The following is a 22527-nucleotide window of genomic DNA, read 5'->3' as shown; positions in this document are numbered from 1 at the left end:
GGCTATCTGTTACATGATAGACCTTTTATTATAGGATATTTTAACATCTTGAAGCTAGCTATAGTTTCACTTAAGTGGTGAACAAATTGACCCTTTCGTTTTGGCATTAAAAAGAGTGATGAATAAAAGAATAGAAAAAATATAAGTATGTATTGCTTAAGTATTAGGAAGAGGGGTGTGATAGCATGGTATCATTACTTTCCTTGCTGTCCATGGATCTCTTTTTACTAACTCCTTACTCATTTCCTCTCTAAAACAAAAACATTGTTGAGTAGGAAAATCATAGTAAATATCAGAGTGAACAGTTAGTATTAGGTGAAATTGTGTCTCAGTAAGAAAGTGTGTATTCAAGAATGACATTTGATTGTTAACACCTTGGATCTGTTGGTTTTAAGACAGCATTGTGCCTTAAAGAATGCTGACTTGGGAGTTAGTTTAATCTGGGTTCAAATGCCAGTTTTGACACCTCACTACCAGCGTAACCTTTAGTAATATGCTCTCTGGGTGTCAGCTTCCTCATCTGTAAGATGAAGAATATAAGGTCCCTTCCAGCTCTTAAGTTTATAGTTCTATGATCTTTTTCATTTAGCCATAGAATTTGTCTTCTCGATGTCTGAAGGATGAAAGACTGAACTAATTTACCTGTTAACTCTTACTTGGATTAAAGAATGCTGCGTCTGCCTCCCTTTTCTGTTTGGTTCACTGTGCCATTCATCTTTCATTCTCCTGACCTACTGTGAAACACAAAGTGGTTCTTCCTATCTAAGGCATAACTTTTTTAACTTAAAAACATAATAATAACTGGTATCATATAGCACTTTAAAGTTTGCAATAAGCCTTCCAGCAGCCCTGTGAGGTAGGTACTAAAGGTGCTATTATCCCCATTTCTTACAGATGAAGAAATAGGCTCACAGAGGGTAAGTAACTTGCTCGTGGTCTTAACCATCAGGGACAAGATTTGAACTCAGGTTTTCTTGACTCTAAGGCCAGCAGTTTATTCATTGTTATCTTAAGGATATACACATGTTTTTTGATCATTTGAATGTCCTTTATGATAGCAAAATTTCTTTATAAACAGGCTAGATTATTGAGTGACATCTGTTTTCCAATATAGAGTTACTTAGCAATATATGAATTTACAGATGACCCAGAGATTTTCATATGCTATTTTTCTGCCCCAGGAAGATGTGCAGGTTTTGGTTAGCTGCAACTTTTGAATTCATATCATGAGCAGCATGAAATGTTTAATGGGCTGGGGGGAAATGAACCAGCAGGGAGTTTTTGTAACTTCTTACAGATGACCAGTTAATCTTTTTTTCTACTCTTTACTGATAGGGGGAGTTGGAAGTTTACCCTTTATAACATAGCCAACTCTGGTAATAATGATCTTACACTCATAGTTTCAGGATAACCAAGCAATCTACCATCTGTTTTGTGTTGTCTGTTTACTGTGTAAGGCAACAGAGGATGAGAAATCTCTATCCTCTGTTTCTTGGCCTTTCAACACTGTGGAATCTACCTTCCCAATCAATGAGCTCTTTATTTAAATGCATTCAGCTGTGCACTGTCTCTTAGCGACGGGTGCAGCCATTAAAGTCTGTTTTTTCCAGTCCAGAGTTAATGTTTCAGAATGTGTTCAGCCTATGCTGCAGGTGGCTGGAAAGGTGTTCCCTTTGGTCATATTTCAGTTCCTGACTCATTTTCATTAGGAGAGCCCTCAGGAAATGTTAACTTTAGGCTCTAACTGAGGTTCAAAGGACAACTAACAGAAGTGACCTTCACATTGGAAACATTTTTGAAGTCTGCTGACACAATCTGATAAGGAGTTATAGGTCTGTGAGGCAGAAAAAAGAGCATCTTCCTGGTCATTGAAGCCATGCAAGGGGTTGCTCTTGCGGGAGAGCTGTGAGGAATCCCATATGCCAAATACTATCTTGTTTTCTTTCAGGCCTACTCGTGATCTGTTGTAGTATATGGTATTAAATTATTTAGGAGATATTGAAATATGGGAATTCATTTAGTTCTTTAGTTACTTTTTTTCTTATTTTTTTCCCTCATTTTTTTTCTTATATCTGATCTTAAGTAAAATGTAGTGGCTAAGATCCACCATCTACTAGTATGTTTTTGAGTTAATTACAGTAAGTTGCTTTGGAACAGTTCTTAATACTTTGATATTTGTTCCCTTCAGAAGTGTAGACCACAGTTCACCCACAGCTTCTTGTCCTATGCATCTCTTGCCCGTGTCATCCCATGAATTCTCTGCTGAGGGGACTTCCTCTAAACCTCTTGGATTGTACATCAGTTATTCCTTATTCTCACTACCTGACCAGTCTGTCTTAGTAAGATCTTTAAAAAGCTGAATACAGAACCTTTTCTTGATGATGTGGTTGGGGAAGATAACCCAGTCAGTAGCTAAGATTCAAGATTCATTTGTAAGCTTTTTGTAAATGTGGGAATATAAGTGGGAATGGAACTTAGTCTTCTAAAGCAATATTACAGAAAGGGATGCGAGGAGTTAGGTAGAGCTGGGTTCTAGCCTGGCCTCTGACATAGACTTGCTGTGAACCTGGGCAAGTCCCTTTACTGCTCAGGTTTTCTAATACTAGAAGTTGTAAAGTACTTTGCCAGACTATGTTGGTTAAAAGGAATTTACTAAATGAATCAGAGAACCAGACTAAAAAAATAGAACTTTTAAAATTCAGGAACTGAAACATCACAGAATTTGAAGTAAAACAAGTTGTGAGGTTTTCACTTATGATAGGACAGAATAGAACTTCTGGTCTCTCTAAGATTATGCAGTTTCTTTTGAGGAAAAATGATTCTGACGTGTCCTTGTATCATCTATGTGTTTATTATTTTGGTCCCCCTTCCTCAGTTGTCCATAATCTGGCCTACATCACATTGCCTAAGGCGACTCATTTTTTGTTTTATTTTCTATTTGTCACCTCTCCTGATCCTTTGACAGACTGGATTGAGTACTTAAATGAGTGTACATAGCTCTCTTCTTTCATGCAATTAAAATGTGCTTTCCTTTGGGGCAATAGTGTATCATGTATTGTGTGTTTTATGGGCTAATAGGTTTATTGACTTAAGGAGTCTTCAAAAAATTTTCCACATTTTGCATTCTAGCAGGAATAAATAAAAACAAAAAAGGAGGACACAGCTGACTAATAGGCGGGGGGGGGGGGGGGCGGCATTATCAGTGAGGGATGTAAGCGCCAGAACCAGGTTGCTTTGAAGGCTTTTCTTTGCTACTATACTCCCCTAGGTTTCTTTGTACCCCTCTAAGAATTCTTTAGATCCTGACTTGGGAAATCCTTGGGCCTGGAATCAAAGTAGGTCATGGTTTTTCAGACATGTTAATTTTAATTGTTGATGGTAAAACTCTTTTGCAAAATATGAAGAATATTTCTTCTCATAAAACTAATGGTTTTCTAAATAGACATGATTATATCTCACACTATTGTGAGAGTAGGGCAATGGCCTTTCTTTGGCCCCTCCTCCCTTATAAAGGCTGATTTTGTCTAGGATGTTAGAGAAGTCCTAGTTCACTCTGCCCTTTCCTCCTCCTCCTTACAGACAGAGGGCCTGCTGTTGTACAGGAGCATTCCTCCATTTGACATGAGTCTCCTGGGCTTCTCCACATGGCCAGACTCTGTCATCCCCGGACAGGGGCAGTAACACAGTACTGCTCACATTAAGCTGTGAGTTGGATGAGAAACAAAAGGGGCATTCTCCAAAGTGTACAGTGGAGAGCTTCTGAAATGTTAGCTCTTCCCCGAAGCTTAGGGTCTTTGTCATTTCAATTACCTCGTGCTTTGTTTTGACTTCTTGCCACTTTCCCAGCCTAGCAAAAAATGTGCTACCTCCCCTCTCTTGATCGGAGATGTATACATATGTCTGTATGTGCTGGTGAGGAAATCTCCAAGAGGACCAACCCTCCAGAATCATGATCTTGGGGTAATTATCTTTTGTGTCTGAACTTTATAACTTGAAAATTTTGAAATGCATTGCTTTACTGCTCGTCTGACCTATAGCACATATTCTGCCCTCTTTAATGGGAGGGGGAAAAGAATCTGATATTTAGCTCCACAAGGAATATTTTATAGTCTTTTATCTAAAGATCTATTCTTATTAACAATCTTAGGGGAGAAAAGAGGGAAAAAACTCTTCTACCCCTTTAAAAAGTCTTTATTAGTCCACAAGCTATTTTTCCTAAGCTCTTTGTCCAGCTTTGGGTGTCAGTGGTATTTGATGATTCTAATCATCAGAAGCCTGAAGAGACATTAATGCTGTAAGACATATCCTCAATTTTCTTAAAATTATGGCTTTCTCAGAATGACTGTTCTTTAAATTTATTACAGATCCTTGGCCTGTAGGTTTGTGCTGATTTTTATATGGCTTGTTAGTAGGGATTGTTCATTCTTTGTTCTTTTGTCCCCAGTGCTTGGCACATAGTAGTTGCTTAATAAATACTTGCTGATTGATTGATTGGCTGGCTTGTTTTTGGACTGATTGTTAGTCTTTGAGGAATTCTCTTGAGCCTATTAAATAGTCTTTTGATATGAACTTATGATTTCCTTAGTGTGGTGAACTCTCAATGTGAAAACTCCCTACGCTGATGGAGCTTAACAGCTCATCTGTAACTTCTATAAAGAAGTGCCTCAGACCCTGAGAAAGTTGGTGACTTGTTCATAGTCACGCAGCCAGTTGTGCCAGAGGCAAGACTTGAAGCCATGTCTTCTTGACTTTTAGTGGTCCTTTGTCTATTCTACCATGCCACTGTCAAGTTGAAAGTGCTGATATAAATTTTACCAAGTAAATAATCTGAGACTCCAAGAGATTGTGATTTGCCCAAGAGCAATGGGAGTCTTTACCCAAATTAGAAATAAAATTCATATGTCCTAATTCCTAGTCTATGGCTTTGTTCTTGGATGTCAGGCCATTACTTCAGTCTCAAATTGTCCAAAACAAAACTTAGCACCTTCCCTTTTGCATCTCTTATAGTTTACCTGCTTCTTTCAGTGGAACCACTGAAAAGTTTCTAATTATTTCTAATCATCCAGGTTTGATGAGATTTGAGTCACCTTTAGCTTTTCTAATCAGTCACCAAATCCTGTTGAGTTTTCTTTTAAATGTCTTTCCTATCTGTCCCTTTCCTTCTACTTCACCACCTCAGTCCTGACTCTAATCACTTTATTCTTGGATTATCTATTGCAGCAGCATCCTATCTATCTTCCTGATTCTAGTCCTGTCTATTCTCTCCCAACCCCTCCAGCTCTGCCCCCCCACATACATATTAATCCATCTTACTGCTGCCAGATTAAGCTTTTCTTAACATTTCATGTCACTCCTCTATTAAAAAGTCTGTAATGGTTCCCTATTTCCTACTCCTTCAACATCTAAGTATCTTTGCCTGGTTTTGGAGGCTCTACATAATCTGGACCACTCTGCCTGTGTAGCCTTTTTCTCCAACATGGACTTTCTTTTATAATGAGACTTATTGTCCTGCACAGATCAAGCCCACTTCAATTTCTGTGCTTTTGCTCATGATGACCCACCCTCTCTTCTCCCCCTCAACCTATGCAAAATCTATCCATCCTTTAAAAGCCAGCTTTAGTTTTTTTTTTTCATGAAGCCTTCCCTGAGTATTCCTGCCTTTGCTTCAGTATCCCTTTCAGTCAATCCACTGGTAGATGTTTACTGGGTAACTGCTATATGCAAGGTAAGTATGTAAGCTAAGCACTGATTGGGGATACAAAAAAAATTGTAAGACAGAATTCCTGCTCTCAAGAGTATTCATTGTAGCTGGGAAAATAAGGCTATATGCACATGAACACATAACAAACAAGAAAAAGAAGAAAATAAGTATCACACTAGTGATGGACAGTAAGTTTTATAGGCGTTTAAGGGAAATGAGAGTTTACTTTTGGCTTGAGTTGTCAAGAAAGGCTTCTCAGAACACATGGAATAAGAGCAAGGCCATTGCAGTAGTGTATGAGTAGAAGTGGGAAATCAGGTGTGTTTAGGCAATGGTAAGCCCCCTACGTAAATGAAAGTCATTATCACTTGCTTTGAAAAGCTGAAAGGTGATCTAAATTGACATTATTCTTTGCTTATGGTGTTTTAAGAAGATTGGCCAAAGAATAAAGTACTTTCCAAGTTATTTGTCTTAAGAATTCTAGATCAGAAAGAGGCAGCTACAGTACAATGGAAAGGGCCTAAACTGAGTCCTTTCTAGTCCCACCTCTTTGGGCTTCTGTTACCTTATTGATAAAAATAAAGGATTGTACTGGATAATGGAAGACGTGAGCAAAGCTCTCTGGTTCTAGAGGACCTGATTTCAAATCCCACCTTTGACACTCTAACTGTGTTACCTTGGGCAAGTCACAACCCCCTTGGACCTTAGTTTTTTCATTTGTATAATGAGGGAGTTAGTCTTAGATGGTCTCTGAGCTACCTAATAGCTCTTAATCTATGATCTTAGGACCTCCAAGATTCATTCCAGCTCTTATGTTTTATGACTAAGCTAACCTTGGTTTCTATGTGTGTTTACCTTTGATGTTTCATCCAAGATTCATCTTCAGATTAGAATGTATGAAAAGGGAAGGTAATATTTTGAAATACTATTCCAAAGTTTCATGCATTCAACATCCACATGCTAAAAAGGCCTAAGTAAGTGTATGAACAGAGAAGTAGTCAGATCTCTGGTGCATATGGTACAAGTACTGCTCAGGTAGGAGTTAGGTTAGATTCCTCTGTGATCTCATCTAACCCTGAGGTTCTGTGAGTATTGGCAGTGTGGAGTTGGGCAGCCACAGAAAGGAAGATTTCTGTAATGCTGACTGCTGTGCCTAACAGTCATGGGATAAGAAAGATAAGAGGACAAAGTTTCTCCTGGGCATAGCCTCACTCTTCATATCTGTCTTTGGGGTAGGTCCCACCTTCAGACCTACTGTACTCATTTACAAATATTGCAACTGCTTGTGATGAAAACATCTTGCAGAACTGAAATAAGCTTTTCCCCCCAGTCAGTGTCTTTAATTAATTTATTAAATTTTAAAAGAAGCCTAACAGCCTGCTCCCTGGAGTTTTCTTCATAAGGCTGCATCTAGCTTTTGGTTTCCTTTACCAGTCTCTGTGCCTTTTTGCTCATGCTGACTTTAGAAGTGTGGGTAGCGTGTTTGTTTCCCATTTAATAAAGTCAGTTACTGCTAGAGGACCAAAATGGAAAGGTGCAGAAAACTCTTGGACCGCATTCTTCTGAATTATGTACAGCCAATGCCAAATAATACTACCTAGTGTTTACCAGAAGGGCTATATTTAGTAGTTCTGTCTGATCATTATCCACTGAACTCCACTTGTGACACTCTCTCTCATTTTAGAGGTCAGGCATTGAGGTGTGGAGAGATTGACTGGTTTGCTCATGGTTAGGTAACAAAGTTAATGAGAGGGACACAATTAGAGTTTAGATGACCAGTTTCTAAGTATTAGAGGACAGAGTCGTGTTACCCCTTTTTGAAATGTTGAGATTATTAATAAGATGTTTGATTTTGGAGATAAATGCAGTTCCATTTGAATTAAGCTTTAATTGAAAACAAAATATCTGAACTAAAAAACTAAGAGATTCATTCTAAAATTTTCAGTTTGCATTTCTGAATATTCTAGAAGATTTTGGTTTCATTTATGTAAAGGTATGTCCTGCTTTAAGAGAATCCAGTATGCAAAATGTTTAATTTGTGAATAAATAAAATAAGAGTAATTGTCACAAAATGTCTTTGCTATTTTAAAGTTTCCTCTAAAATAATAATTGTTCATAAAGTGTTTATGTAACATTTTAATGTTTATAATAACACTTTGCTCATAAGAATCCTTTAAGGCAGGCAGTTATAGTACCCTTAATCCCTTTCACAGATGAGAACACTAAAACTCAGAGGGTGCTGGAGCCACAATTTGAACCCAGGTCTCTTCATTCTACATCCAAGCCTTTTTGTTGTATCACATTGCTTTTTATAACAGGTTTGTCTCTTGCATTTAAAGCCTTTCTGAATATGGATCCAGCCTGTCTTTCCAGACTTATTACACAGTATTCCCTTTCGTGCACTTGACAACCCAGCCAGAGTGGCCTGTTTTCTGTCCCTTATTTCTGGAATGAACTCCTTCCCCCTCCCTCACTTCTCCCTCTTAGATTATGTAACTTCCTTCAAAATTCACCTTGGGTATCACTTCCTACGCAAGGCCATTCCTGTTTCTTCCTTCCTTCTCCCCAGTTACTAGTGTTGACCTCCACCCTGAAATTACCTCAAATCTTTATATGTTTCATATCTTCTTAGATGTGTTCCTGTTGCTTTTCCTGTTAGAATTCAAGCTGCTCCAGGGCACAGAATATTTCTGTTTTTTTGTCTCCTAAATGTGCCACAGTGCCTGACATATAATAAGCACTTAGTAAATGCTCATCCCTTGCTTGATTGATTAATAAAATGAGTATGACGTTTGCATGCAGCTTTTCTTGGAACACATCTATTGTGTAAATTGAGGCACAATTTTTTTTCTCGCTAAAAATATATAATGAAGAACGAACATTTGTTACAGCCCATAGGCAGAAACTAGCTCACATAAAGAGATGGGATTGCCTTCTCTTCACATTAGTAGATGAGAAGCAGTGCAGTGCCTTAGAAAGAGGCCTGGGCTAGAAATCCAGAGACCTGAGCTCTCAGCTCAACTCTGCCACTCAGACCTCCTGAGCCCCAGTTTCCTCTTCTATGAAATAGTGTCAGCAGAATGAAATTACGTATGTGAAAATGCTTATGTAAAGGGAGCATTGTAAGCAATGCTATAAGTAAAGAGTCATTATTATTTTCCTACCTGGTGCAAAGAAAAGTTTCTTTTGATTTATTAACATTGAAAGATGATTGTTTAAATGTTTCTCAAGTTTTTAAAACAGTGAGACTTGTCTTAGTCACTTTTAAGAAACTGTTTTTAAGAAGTCTTTTGTTAAAGTAGAGGATGATTATAATATTGGGGGTGGGTGCCACCTTCGTTCTTGGGTCAAACAAGTCCCAGGTGCCAACTTGTTGGTGGTCTCCTCCATTTATATAAAGGACCTTTCCTGCATGTAATATTATGACACTGTGTATAACTCTAAATGGTTAGTTTGCCCTAGTTCATACCTCAGAGGGCTAGTTGTCCTCTCTTGATCTCATAACCACAGACTATATCCTTAATTCTGCCAGGCATCTTGCAAATGCATTTTTCACAAGGGGGCCAGAGTAAGAGAACATAGCTGAATTAGTACAAATTCATCCTTTACACTAGTCAAGTTAACAAATATTAAGTACCTACAGTGTGTCCAACACTGTGCTAAATTTTCTCAGAAAAAACTACTCAAACTACTTAATCCATTAGTAGATAATGGACAACTCATACTTTTGTTATAATGCAATGATACTAAATTCTCCAGAATAGTTGGGTCTCCCATTAGCCTCAGAGACATGAGAACTTTGTGCATCTCCAGTGCATGTTGAGCCTTTCCTGGAAGCATTTGGAAGAGCCAGAAAAAGAAACCAGCATCCAGCTAGAGAGGTTGTGACTCTTTAGTCTCTTACGTAACTTTAAACTCCATTCCACGCATATCAGGAGCTTATCCCCACTCTGATGCTCACACAACTCCCATTCTGCCATTTGGAAAGAGCACTGGACCAGGAGCTAAGAAACTTAGGTTATTATCATGACATTGCTACTAATCGGCTGTGTGAATTTGTTCAAGCCCTTCCATCTTTCTGGGCCTTATTTTCCTCATCTCTAAATTGAGAGGCTTAAACCAAATTGACTCCAGGGACCTCTCCAGCCCTAATACTGATTCTGTCATTTGAATGACCACAACCATTGAGGAACAGTTGCCCCTGCATGCTTAGTACCTTTAAGGAGCCTTAGTGTAAGACACAAGCAAGTCAGGTATTTTGAGTAAAGAAGGTATTGACTACAACATTACTGCACACCAGCAGATCCAAAGGATTCCTTTAGGTAACATGGTTTTAGTTTAAACTCTATATGTCTTTTCTTCTAGGTATCATGAACTGATTACAAAATATGGGAAGCTGGAGCCCCTGGCCGAAGTGGACTTAAGACCCCAGAGCAGTGCAAGGGTAGAAATCCATTTTAAAGATCAGGTGGAAGAAATGAGTATTCGTCTGGACCAAACAGTAGCAGAACTAAAGAAACAATTAAAAACTCTAGTACAATTACCAACAAGCAACATGCTTCTCTACCACTTTGACCATGAAGCTCCCTTTGGCCCAGAGGAAATGAAGTACAGCTCCCGAGCACTGCACTCCTTTGGCATTAGGGATGGAGACAAAATTTATGTGGAGTCCAAAACAAAATAGCCTCTGCTACCATTGTACAGACAGACAGACACACACACACGTGTGCATGCACAAACATACACACATAAGGACTTATTTTCCTTTGAGAGGGAAAGGCTTGATTTTTATTTCGTTTTGAGGGTTGAGTTGCGTGTGTGTGTGCATATGTGTGTGTGTGCCTGTGCCCATATGTGTGTGTGAGTGTGTGTGTGTCTGTGTGTGTATGAGTGGGTGTCCCCAGGACAGGCAGGGGGACCATTTGGGGTTTTCTTTTCTACACAGGTATCTTTGGCTCAGACATCATAATTGGCCCTGATCTCCAGTCTATATGCCCTCATGGGATAAGTAAAGAAGAGATCACTGGATTCCTTTTGTGTTCCTTAGAAGCTATGTGACCACTAAGTAGCACCAACGCCATGCCTGTGTACTTGTGAGAATAGCGAGAAGAGTTCATTCTTACCTCCCTTTCCTCCCTGCACTAAGATTGAATCAGGAAGCGAGGAGGCATGGCAGAAATGGCCAGCAGCTCGGCTCCTTATTCCCTACCTCCCCTTTCTCTCTGTCCTCCCCACCCCACCCCTGTTTTCCTTTCATTTTTAATTCAGGTCAGTGCATTGACTTATTTAATTCTGATTCTATTTTGACTTGCCATTTCTCAACAAGCGATTTTTCTGGTTTTTAAAATAAATGAAAGGATTTTAATGCTCATTCTCGCCTGATTTGGACCTCAGGTATTCCATAAGATTAGATGAGAGTATTTAAAACTCTACTAGCAACACATGCTGCTGCTACAGGCAAGCATGCAGTTTTCGAGGTAATCTGTTACCTAGAACCTCCTCATGTTAATCTTCCCATTTCAGCCATAGAAAGTGCTCATTCTGGCGCTTTGCATTGATGGTGGGAAAAATGATCCCATCCAACAACTTCACCACAAACAAGCCAAAGGGCAATTCATTTTATTTTGCATTTCATTAAGTTACCTTAGTGAGAGTGGCAGTACAAAGGACACTTCTGCCTAATCTGGGTTTCTCTCTTTAGGTAGGAAAACTCTTTAAAATTGTCATAAAAGAGATTCTTGTCTGAATATTTTTTCTAAGCATAAAATGCGCTTTTTTTAAAAGCACTTTTCCTTCAAAGCTTGGTTCTTTACCTACTTTGAAATCTTTTTGTTTGTTCCCATCTTTCCCTGTTCCATCAAATGTTTTCCCTACATAGTGCGCCTCTTTCCTTGTCCATCTTATCGACAGGTTGAAGATTTTAGAAATACTTAACTCTGGGATTAAAGGTGTTCACATGAAGTATTTTTCAAAGAATGTCATTGGGTATCTGGTTGTACCTGAACTTTTAACCTGTGATAGATGACTCCACACTATCTCACAAATAACTTTTGTTTCTATAAAGCTTTTGGATGAGTCTTAGAATGTCTTGCTTTGGGTGTTGGGTTTATTTTTCTTCATCTTTTCTGTTTTTTCTATGCCATAAAGATGGGAGTTTCTTCTCTTAATGCACTTCAGGTTCAGTATCTGTTAAGCTTTTGACTCAGATTTGCTGAACTTCCAGATTCCCTGAAACATTAAAGGTAGAAACCAAAGGGTTCAAAAAAGATGAATGAGGCTCATTCTCCTTCTGCTATTGCTGCAGGCTTTATCTTCCCAAAATCATAGAGATGAAAATAGGTGATCCAGGCTTTAGTTAGAATAGAATAATTATTTCCCAATCACCTTTTCCTGCAGTTGTTTGGAAGTGGGGGGAAAAAGCATGCCAGCCATGGCGTCATGAAGACTAAAACACATGGTGCTCGGTGTGTGTGCGTGTGTGCGCATATCTGTGCATGTGCATGGAGATGAGAGGCAAACAACAGAATTGAGAATGTTGTTTCTGTCATCCCTGGGAACAAATATATTCTCACCCTTGAGACTATAAGAAAATCCCTTAGTAGAAGGCAGAGCAAGCACTTAACACTTTAACCATACATGGAGTGGTCACATTTAATTAGATATTTTACTGTAAGTCAAAGTTTCATGAAGTACATTTTTAATATTAAATGGCAACCCATTTCTTTTATTGTAAAATGTACCATTCATCAGCTACAAGTTTATTCATTTTGTTGTAAAATTGTAGATAAAGGGAAAATTTCTGGTATGCAGAAGAGCGATCACACTTGGGTATGGTGCTGGCGTTATAACCAGTGGTATTAACAGTGCTGTGTGATTATTGACGATAACAACTTGAACAACGCAGTTACAGGTCTTTTAGAGTTGCAGAGCAGAATCAAATGAAGAAAGACATATGAGGACTCGTGCTTCTAGATTCACTTAGGTGGTGGCCATGGGATATATTGATTTTGAAACAAGATTGATTGGTATATTGAAAACACTTATATAAAAATTATTTTTATCGTAGTCACCAAATGCAGAACACTAGCAGGAGACAGTGAGCTTTTAAACATACAAATTAGGCATATTCGATTTGCTTACAGCTCTCTTGGATTACTTAGAAACCTGCCTTCTTCCAGGTTTACTGGCCGCACATCCCAGACATTGCAAGACAGAGAGCTCTCTTAGAATTGCACACTTCAAGTGCTGTGGGTAGAATATACTTCTTTCTAAAAGAGAAATTCTTTTAGAATTCCTAATTGTAAGAACTTAAAAATGAAATTAATGAAATTTTTAAGTTATTAAAAAGACAAAAGCCACACCAAAAATCTGAGAGAAACATTTATAAATCCATGAGATTGAGAAAGAAAGCAATTTTGAGTGTTTGAATATATTGAAATTTCTAGTTTACTGAAGGGATTCAGAGCTGTGTGTTTTATAAGACTCGTGCTAGCTTCTGCACCTTATGCATTCTCTTAACCAAGTGCTACTTCCATAAGGACTTGTTTGTTGTTATTGCCACTTAATGCCACCATCTGCCACAAATGTTTAACATAGCAGTGGATGTTTGAACCACCTAGTTTCTCAAGAGCTTTTGGTGGAAATTAAAACCAAAATGAAACAAACCTGTACGTAAAGAAGTTGAATGGTGTGACATGCTTTTTAATTTTATGTGTGTTTCCTTTAAAAATATTTTTTTCAAGGCTAACTAGATGTTACAACTGTGTTGCTAAAACAGCAGTGTTACAAGCATAGAACAGTTGTTTCACAGGCAGGAGGAGGGATCATCACCTTCTGATTCACATTGATAACTTACTACAGTATGTAGAAGTTAATGTGCTTGCTACATGGGAAGTGTTGGGGTGCACGGTATCTGAAATGTGGGTTTTGAGTGCTAGATTGTGATGAGCAAAGCCATTTTCTTCTTGTAAATTAGATTCCCTCCCCGCCCCTTTTTCATGTTGGATTGGAAATGCAGGCAAACTAGACTCTCAAAACATCCAAAAGCTGTTCATGTTCTCAGATTGTGTTGTGAACACTCTACTGTTCTCCATGGGTGCTTCATCAGAATATGTCCATTGTTGTAATGGAGAGGGACTGGACTCTCTCAGGCTCTTGACTCTGCCAGCTGTCTCCTGCAGTTAATGGAAATATATATTTTATTTTAGAGTATAATTTAAACATGAAGGTCTATTCTTTGCACTTTTTATTAATATATATAGAGAGATAATCTTTAAAAAAAAATTAAAGACCCAAGTCCATTTTCTCTTTGTGTCTTGATTCTTTCTGGGGTTCTGGAGTCAAAATTTTGCTTGTGCTTCTTTCTATTGCCAACAATAAACCGTGATTCTGTTACTAGGTTCTGTGGGGACCTATCTATGTCAAGTTAGTAACTGACATGATTGGCCATTTTAACAAACTTAGTTGAAACTGTATCCCCCTGCATTCCCTGCCCCACCCCAAAATACAAAATAACGTTACACTTGGGAGTTTTAGCAAAAGTCCAGTCTTGCTTCTTTTGACAAGTTTAGTTTTCTCTTGAGATATTCATCATCTTTCTTTCAATGAACTTGAAAGTTTCATCTTTTTGCATTTCTCATGCAAAGCGTACACCTTTTTCTTTGAGGTACTTGTACCAATCAGCCCTAGAGGTAGTTTTGAGCTATTTGTGTTAATGTGCCAACAGTCCTCTGTATCACTTGTTCACTTGGTGTCTAACCTTTGTCATGAAAGAAGTATTAAGATCTAAGAGCTATACTTGGTATTTACTGAAACTCAGGGGTTAGTGCATGGGGTCTAAGTAAAATTGATGACTAACACGTCCTTTGACCATTTAGAAATGCAGAGGCAAAATTATTTGACCGTTTCTTGTTTAAATTGAAAATTGCCTCTTGTTCAGCTTTGAAAGGAGTGATATATTTTCTAATTCCATGCCATAATTCTAACATTGTTTATCTTGATCTCTACTCACAAGGCAGACATACATTGAGACACCCAGTACTCAAATCTGTAGTAGGAAAAATGTGATACACTATGGTGAATGGCCCAAAGCTAGTAATTAAAGTGAAGGAGAGAACAAGGAATGGTATTTGTACTGTTCTTCACTATTTTGTCCTCTGGCCAATTTTTTTCCTTATATATTCACTAGCTCCTAAGTTTAAGGATTATTACTTCTGTCTCATTTATATAGCATTAGAATAAAAATAAGCAATTTATATGTGTTAAGAAGTAGGCATCCAACCTGATTTTAAATAAGCATTAGAGAAAGTGTAGTTTTCAATAGTTAATTCATGAGAGGATAAATAAGACACATTAAGTATTCTTTAAAATATAATGAACATCTTATGTTGCCATATCTTTAAAAAGTAAAATTAGAAACAACCTTTAAAGTTGTTTGGGGAGGACTCCTAGAAGCAGAGCCAATATGGCAAAGTTGAGAAAGCACTCTGCTGAGCTCTCCCAGCATTCCCCTCCAAACAACTTTACAATAACACTTCAAATTCTTGAGTGGCAGAGCCAACGAAAGATCAGAATGAGATGTTCTTCCAGCCCAAAATAACATAGGTGGGAAAGAGACCCATGACATGGGGAAGAAAGTTGGCCCAGAGCCCACATGGATGAAATAGTGGTGGTGAGGACAAGGTGGTAGGAACAGAAACAGCATCAGGACTTCTCAAGCCAGAGACAGTAAGGGGACTTGGCAACTGGTCAGAAAGAGATTACAGGGAAACCGTTGTGCTAGCACCGGTTGCAGAAGCAGACTCTATTTGACTGTACCACTTCTGCATCAAAGCTCAAGGGCAGGGAGGCAACTGTTTGGCAACTCCATTGCCTATACACACTGCTAAGTCATAGTTCAAGGGCAGGGAGGGGCGCTGTCAGTCAAGGGAATGGAACAGTTGAAGGGCACTATCGCTAATAGGCCCAAGGAAATGGGCCCAGAGGAGCAGTGTCCAGTGGTGGAATTCAGCCAGTTTGTACCAGTTCAGTAGAAACAGTACCTAATTTTAGGTTGAGTTATGTGAACCAGTGGTTAGCCACAGGGGTGGCGCCTCAGCTCGGTTCATTTGAATGCCATCACTGGCAATATCAGTTGCAATCCCAAGGGATCAGGGGTCCTTCCTGGGTAAAGACCAGAGTGCAGACTAGGAGAACAGTGAACACACTTCTCACCACATAACTACTTTGGAAGTACCAAAAAACTTCCAAACCCCCAGAACTAGCTCTGAAAACAGTCATGCAGAGAAAGCCTAAAGCTTGAAACAGTGTCCACACCCCCCTCCCATCCATGCTGACAACACAGTCCAACATTAACATAAAATTCCAAATCAAGAATGGTATGGGGAAAGGAACAAACAACAAAAAAAGAACCTGACTGTAAAAAGTTACTATGGTGACAAGAAAGATGAAGATAGAAACTCAAAAGAAGACAATGAAGTCAAAACAGCACAAGCAAAGCCTTGGGGGAGGGGGGGTGGGGCTGGAGAAATGTGAACTGGACACAGCTCAACAAAAATTCTTGGAAGAATTAAATTCGTTTCAAAATCAAGTAAGAGTGATAGAGGAAAAATTAGGTAAAGAAAGCAAAGGAAGGAAATTATGAAAAGGCAACTAATAGCTTGGTTAAAAGAGGCACAAAAAAATACTGAAGAAAATAACACCCTAAAAACCAGAATTGACCAAATGGAAAAAGAGGTACAAAAGCTCACTGAAGAAAATAATTCCTTAATAATTAGAATTAGGCAAATGGAAGCTAATGACTCCATGAGACGTCAAGAAACACTAAAAGTTTAAAAATGGAAAAAAGTAGAGGAAAATGTCGACTATCTCATTAGAAAAACAACTGACCTGAAAAATAGATAAGGGAGAGATAATTTAACAATTTTTGGATTACCTGAAAGTCATGATCAAAGAAAGAGCCTAGATATCATATTTCAAGTAATTGTCAAGGAAAACTGCCCCAATATCCTAGAACTACAGGGTAAAATAGAAATCGAAGGAATCCACCAATCACTACCTAAAAGGATCCCAAAATGAAAACTCCTAGGAGTATTATGGCCAAATACCAGAGCTTCTAGGTCAAAGAGAAAATGCTTGAAGCAGCCTGAAAGAAACCATTCAAATATTGTGGAGCCACAGTCAGGATCACACAAGATTTAGCAACTTACCACATTAAAAGAGTGGAGGGCCTGGAATATGATATTCCAGATGCCAAAAGAGCTAGGATTACAACCAAGAATAACCTATCCAATAAAGTTCAGTATAATCCTTCAAGGGAAAAAAAGTATGTTTAATGAATAAAAGACTTTCAAACATTCCTGATGCAAAGACTAGAGCTGAATAGGATATTTGACTTTGAAATGTAAGACTTAGAAGAAATTTTATATCTCTAAATGTGTACATTAATTAAAAAGAGAAGCAACAGATCAATGAATTGGACATGAAACTTTAAAAAAAAACTTCAAAAACAACAAATTAAGAATTCCAATTAAACACCAAAATAGAAATCTTGAAAATCAGAGGAAACATTAATAAAAATGAAAGCTAAAAAAATTGAACTACTAAAACTAGGACCTGGTTTATTGCAGGGAGTGGGGGGAGGTGCTGCAAGGGGACAAAAATAGATAAATCATTTGGTTAATTTGATTTTTTTAAAAAAAGAAGAAAACCAAATTGCCAGTATCAAAAATAAAGTGAGTGCACCACCAATAAAGATGAAATTAAAATAATTATTAGGAGATATTTTCCCCAATTACATGTCAGAAAAATTGACAATCTAAGTGAAATGAATAAATATTTATAAAAATACAAATGGCCCAAATTAACAGAAGAGGAAATAGAATACTTAAATAACTCTATCTTAGATAAAGAAATTGAACAAGCCATCCATGAGTTGCCTAGGAAAAAGTCCCCAGGGCCAGATGAACTCACAAATTAATTCTACCAAACATTTAAGGAACAATTAATCCCAATACTATATAAGCTGTTTGAAAAAAATAGTTGAAGAATGAGTTCTGCCAAATTCCTTTTATGACACAAATATGCTTTTGATACCTAAACCAGGGAGATCAAAAACAGAGAAAGAAAACTATAGATACTAAAAATAGTAACAAAATTCATCTGGAAGAACAAAAGATCAAGAATATCGAGGGAATCAATAAAAAAAAATGTAAAGGCGGCCTAGCCATACCACATCTCAAACTGCATTATTAAAACAATCTGGTACTGGCTAAAAAGTAAAGTGGTGGATCAGTGGACTAGGCACACACTACACCATAGTAAATGACCATAGTGATCTAGTGTTTGATAAACCCAAGCATCCAAACTTTAGGGGTAAAAACTCCACATTTGACAAAAATTGCTGGAAAAACTGGAAAGGAGTTTGGCAGAAACTAGGACTAGACCACCATCTCATAGCATGAACCAACATAAGGTCAAAACAGATAAATGATTTAGACCAGGGGTGGGGAACCTGTGGCCTTGAGGCCACATGTGGCCCTCTAGGTCCTCAAATGTAGCCCTTTGACTGAATCTAAACTTCACAGGACAAATCTTTTTGTTTGGTTTGTTTTGTGAAGTTCAGTGATTTGTTCTGTGAAGTTTGGATTCAGTCAAAAGGCCATACTTGATGACCTCAAGGGCTGCATGTGGCCTCAAGGTCTCATGTTCCCCACTCCTGATTTAGACATAAAGGGTATTATTATGAGTGAATTAGGGAAGCATGGAAAAATGTACCTGTCCAATCTACAGATAAGGGAAGAGTTTATGACCAACCAAGACACAGAGAGGATTATAAGAAGTAATATAGATCATTTTGATTACATGAAATTAAAAATATTTTACAGCCAGTTTCTCTGAAAAGGCCTCATTTCTCAAATGTATAGGGGACTGAGCCAAATTTATAAAAAATAAGAAACATTCTCCACTCCATTAATGGCCAAAGGATATGAACAGGCAGTTTTCAGAAGAAGAAATCCAAGCTCTCAGTCACATAAAAAATACTCTAAATCACTGTTGATTAGAGAAATGGAAATTAAAACAACTCTGAGATGCCATTTCACACCTGTAAGATTGGCTAATATGACAGAAGAGGAAAATGACAAGGGCTGGAGAGGATATGGAAAAATTGGGACATTAATGCACTGTTGGTGGAGTCGTGAACTAGTCCAACCATTCTGGAGAACAATTTAGAACTGTGCCCAAAGGGCTATAAAACTATGCATACCCTTTGATTCAGCAATACCACTACAAGGTCTGCATCCAAAAGAGATAAAAGTAAAAAGAAAAAGATCTATACAAAAATATTTATAGCAGCCCTTTTTGTGGTGGCACAAAATTGGAAATTGAGGGGATGCCCACCAATTGGAGAATAACTGAACAAGTTTTGGTATATGTTTGTGATGGAATACTGTTGTGCTATAAGAAATGCGGAACAGGATGGTTTCAGAGAAACCTGGGAAGACTTATATAAACTCAAAGTGAAGTGAGCACAACCAGGAGAACATTGTACATAGGAACTGTAGTATTTTAAAGATGGTCAACTGTAAGACTTAGCTACTCTGATCAAGACAATGATCCAAGACAATTCTAAAGGACCCATGATGAAAAATGCTATTCACCTCCAAAGAGAGAACTGATGAACTTTGTATGCAAATTAAAACATACTTTTCTTTTACTTTTTTAAATTTTTATTGTTTTATTTTGTTTGTGTTATCTTTTACACTGTGGCTAATCTGCAGATAGGTTTTGCATGACTTCACATGTGTAACAGATATCAAATTTCTTGCATTCTCTAGTAGGGGAGAGGGACAGGAAGGAGAGAATTTGCAACTCAAAAAAATGTTAAGCTATTGTTAACATTTTTTTACATGTGATTGGGAAATATTTAATGAAATAAATAAAATTAATATTAAAAACTAAAAAAAAATTGTATGTAGAATTTCCCCTCAAACACTGAGGTTGTTAATATGAACTGCATATTTTTGAGAGAGATGGTATCATCTCCTAAGCTCCTACCTTATGCTGAGTCTTCCTACACACGTCCTCAACCCTACGTACAATATTGACAATTCTATCAGTCATTTCTTATAAAGTTTAATCAGCTGAGTCAGATAGACTATTTAGATATGTTGACCCTTACACATTACTATGGAATACTTAGAAACAGCCAAAATTACTTACCTAGGGAAATTACCCTAAAAGGTAGGATGAATTTATGTACCCTTGGGTCTTTTTTCCCATAGTATAATTTATTTGTTGTAATAATTGTTGGGGTTTTTTTTGTTTTTGCTTTTAGGCCAGCAATGCCAGCAGCACAGAAGGTAAAGAAGTTTTTTTTTTTTAAGTTCTCTTGTGGCCCTTACCCTTCTGATTCATTCTGATAATACAAAAACACTTCCTTTGTAGTATAAAGAACATTCTGATTAAAAAACCTGATTTAATATGTGTCTAAAAATAAGTTGACTCTCTAAGCCTAGTAAATACAGGATGAACCTAGATTTAAAGAAAAGGTTGATAATACCAAGGCAAGGAAACTGTAAATGCATACAATTGTTTGAGATTTTTGTTTTGTTTTGGTTTAAGAAACTTAAAGAGCAGAGCTTGAATGCCTTGATAACTTGCTTGAAAATCTGTTTTGTAGCTTCCCTATTAAGAAGATCCCTATCAAAATACTCATTATTTAGATAGGATAAGCACAACTGGACAGGTGACCTCCTCCTTGATTATGAATGAAATTCTCAATCCTCAGGCTGCTCTTGGTTGCTTACATTCCCCCACCCATTGTAACATCACCGCTTGTCATAGTTAACAATCTATAATTGACACACTAAAATGATTTTCTGATTGACAACAAACTCAATTGAATCCCTGTATGGAAAAAAAAAAATCACCTGTCATGAGTCATGGCTTTGAGTCAAACATTGAGTAAACTGAGTTCATTCCCCAAAGTCAAGTTAGAATTTCTCCCCTGTGCCAGGCCCAGAAGTGTGAAATTGGCTGGTTTGCCTGTTTGTTTTTCTTTTCTTGTTAGTTTTCTGAAATGGCCAAGTGGACACTGATGTAGTATTGCTATATACTACTAAAAAAAATCTGTGAGCTGATGCCATAAACCTAATATCAACATGGTTTTTAACTGGTAGACACTGATGTTCCAAGCCTTTCAGAAAACTTGGTTCCAATAGGTCGTCAAAAAAAGTACGAATTTGCTCACTTCCCACCTAGTGGTTTTTGTTGCTGTTGTTTTTAATCACAGGCACACCAGTATTCCAACAGAACTTAAAATTAGTCTTTGTAGAAAGGAGAAATAAGTTTATAATCCAATGCAGCTTCTATCAGAGGTTCTGTTATGGGAAAGAATGAGCCTGTCACGGATCTTGTTCCTTTTAAGATTCCACAAAGAGCTTTGTGAAGAATATAAATCTTGCTTACAAAACAGAGGAGACAGGCTATCTATTATGGACTGTAAGATCTGAATCTGCCCAAAAATTACAATGTAATTTCAGTTTGTTGAGTCTTTCATAGACACTGCATCTCTGAATGCTTCGGTGTTACTATAAGTAATACAATTATGGCATTAAATAGCAAAATAATGGGAGAAAGGGAGGAAGATGTTAATGAATACAGACTCAGGAGTAAATGTTTCCAGGAGGAAACCACAATCTTTGAAGGTAGAAGGCTTATGAAAATCTGTATCCTTTGCCCTGCTGCCTAAGGGTTCAACTTACACAACTTGAATTAAGCTTCTTGAAAACTCTATATGACTTGTTTTTCAAATTGTATACAAAATAACATCCCTCCCCCTCCACACCCACTCACCTACCCCCAACCACTATCACCACTCTCCTCTTTACATTATTTGTCACCTTCTCTGTAAAGTAGAATATATGGGGTGTCCAAGAAAAACTAGCACCTCTGGTGTCAGGGCTTGCTGAGCCCTTTTCAGGGCTGGTCATCCACCTTTGATGTCTACCTGGCATTCAACTGTCACCTGTGGTTCCCAGAAGCTGTAGCATGAGTAGCAGCCACACCCCACTAAAGCCATCTAAGCATACCAGCTAAACCAGGTTGGGGGTAAGTGATGGGCCTCAAACTCATTGGGGAGTTATAGGGTTGTCTACCCCAAGCAAATGAAGACTTCCCCCAGTGTAGTGAGTGGATGAGAATGATTCATTCCAATGGCCACAACGGCAGCTGAGGCAGGCTCTGTGAAGTGCTTAGAGCTTGGTCAGACATGGAGGACACCAAGGTGATGCAGTGCATCACCAGTCTTTTTTACTTTCGTCCTGCCACTGGACTTCAATGACTCTGGAAGAGAGAGTAAGGTTGACAACTTTGTGCAACTCTGCCTTACTATAAGGTTAATGGGGAATAAGATCTCCCCCACCCATCAATAGGCCTCATATGGAGCCCATCAAGGGAAGCTTGCTTGCTTTTTGGAAGGCTTACACACCTTTTGTTAATTTCTAATTAGGCACTGAGCTTAAAGAGTATATATTCTAAGAGATGACCTTTTGCTTTGGGGGCTCACTGATGAGAAAGATGTTGTGATTCCCTGATCCAGACTCTGAGTGGCCGTATGTTCAGAGCTCCCTGACTCCTCAGAGGTAAAGGCTCTCTGGATTCAGTGGTGAATGTAAGGCTTTGATTCAGGCAGTAGAGCCCTGTCTGTTGGTCTTTATTTCTCTTCTCTATATTTTCTCTGTCTTTTATGTAATTAAAGAAGATCATTGACCCCTTTTAAGTTGCTTTCCTAGTAAAGCAGATAAAAGAACCTGTGCTAGCAGCCT

General features: G+C 38.0%; 1 protein-coding gene across 2 annotated transcripts in view; it reads left to right on the top strand.

The window, feature by feature from the left end:
- Positions 1-22527, top strand: part of LOC118837508 (tubulin-specific chaperone cofactor E-like protein) — a 135074-nt gene that overhangs the window by 20733 nt on the left and 91814 nt on the right. Inside the window, exon 9 of one of the 2 annotated variants that reach the window (XM_036744434.1) lies at positions 10067-14006. The exons of the other annotated variant lie outside the window; for it this stretch is intronic. Within the exon in view, the coding sequence (XP_036600329.1) occupies positions 10067-10385 (319 nt within the window). The 3' untranslated portion in view covers positions 10386-14006. Of the gene's footprint in view, positions 1-10066; positions 14007-22527 lie in introns of those variants that run through there. 2 annotated transcript variants of the gene reach the window in all.

The sequence above is a fragment of the Trichosurus vulpecula genome, chromosome 2 (genome assembly GCF_011100635.1).
Source record: "Trichosurus vulpecula isolate mTriVul1 chromosome 2, mTriVul1.pri, whole genome shotgun sequence".
Classification (NCBI taxonomy): Eukaryota; Metazoa; Chordata; class Mammalia; order Diprotodontia; family Phalangeridae; genus Trichosurus; species Trichosurus vulpecula.
The sequence above is the reverse complement of the archived record's forward strand: the minus strand, read 5'-3'. Positions and strand labels throughout refer to the sequence as shown.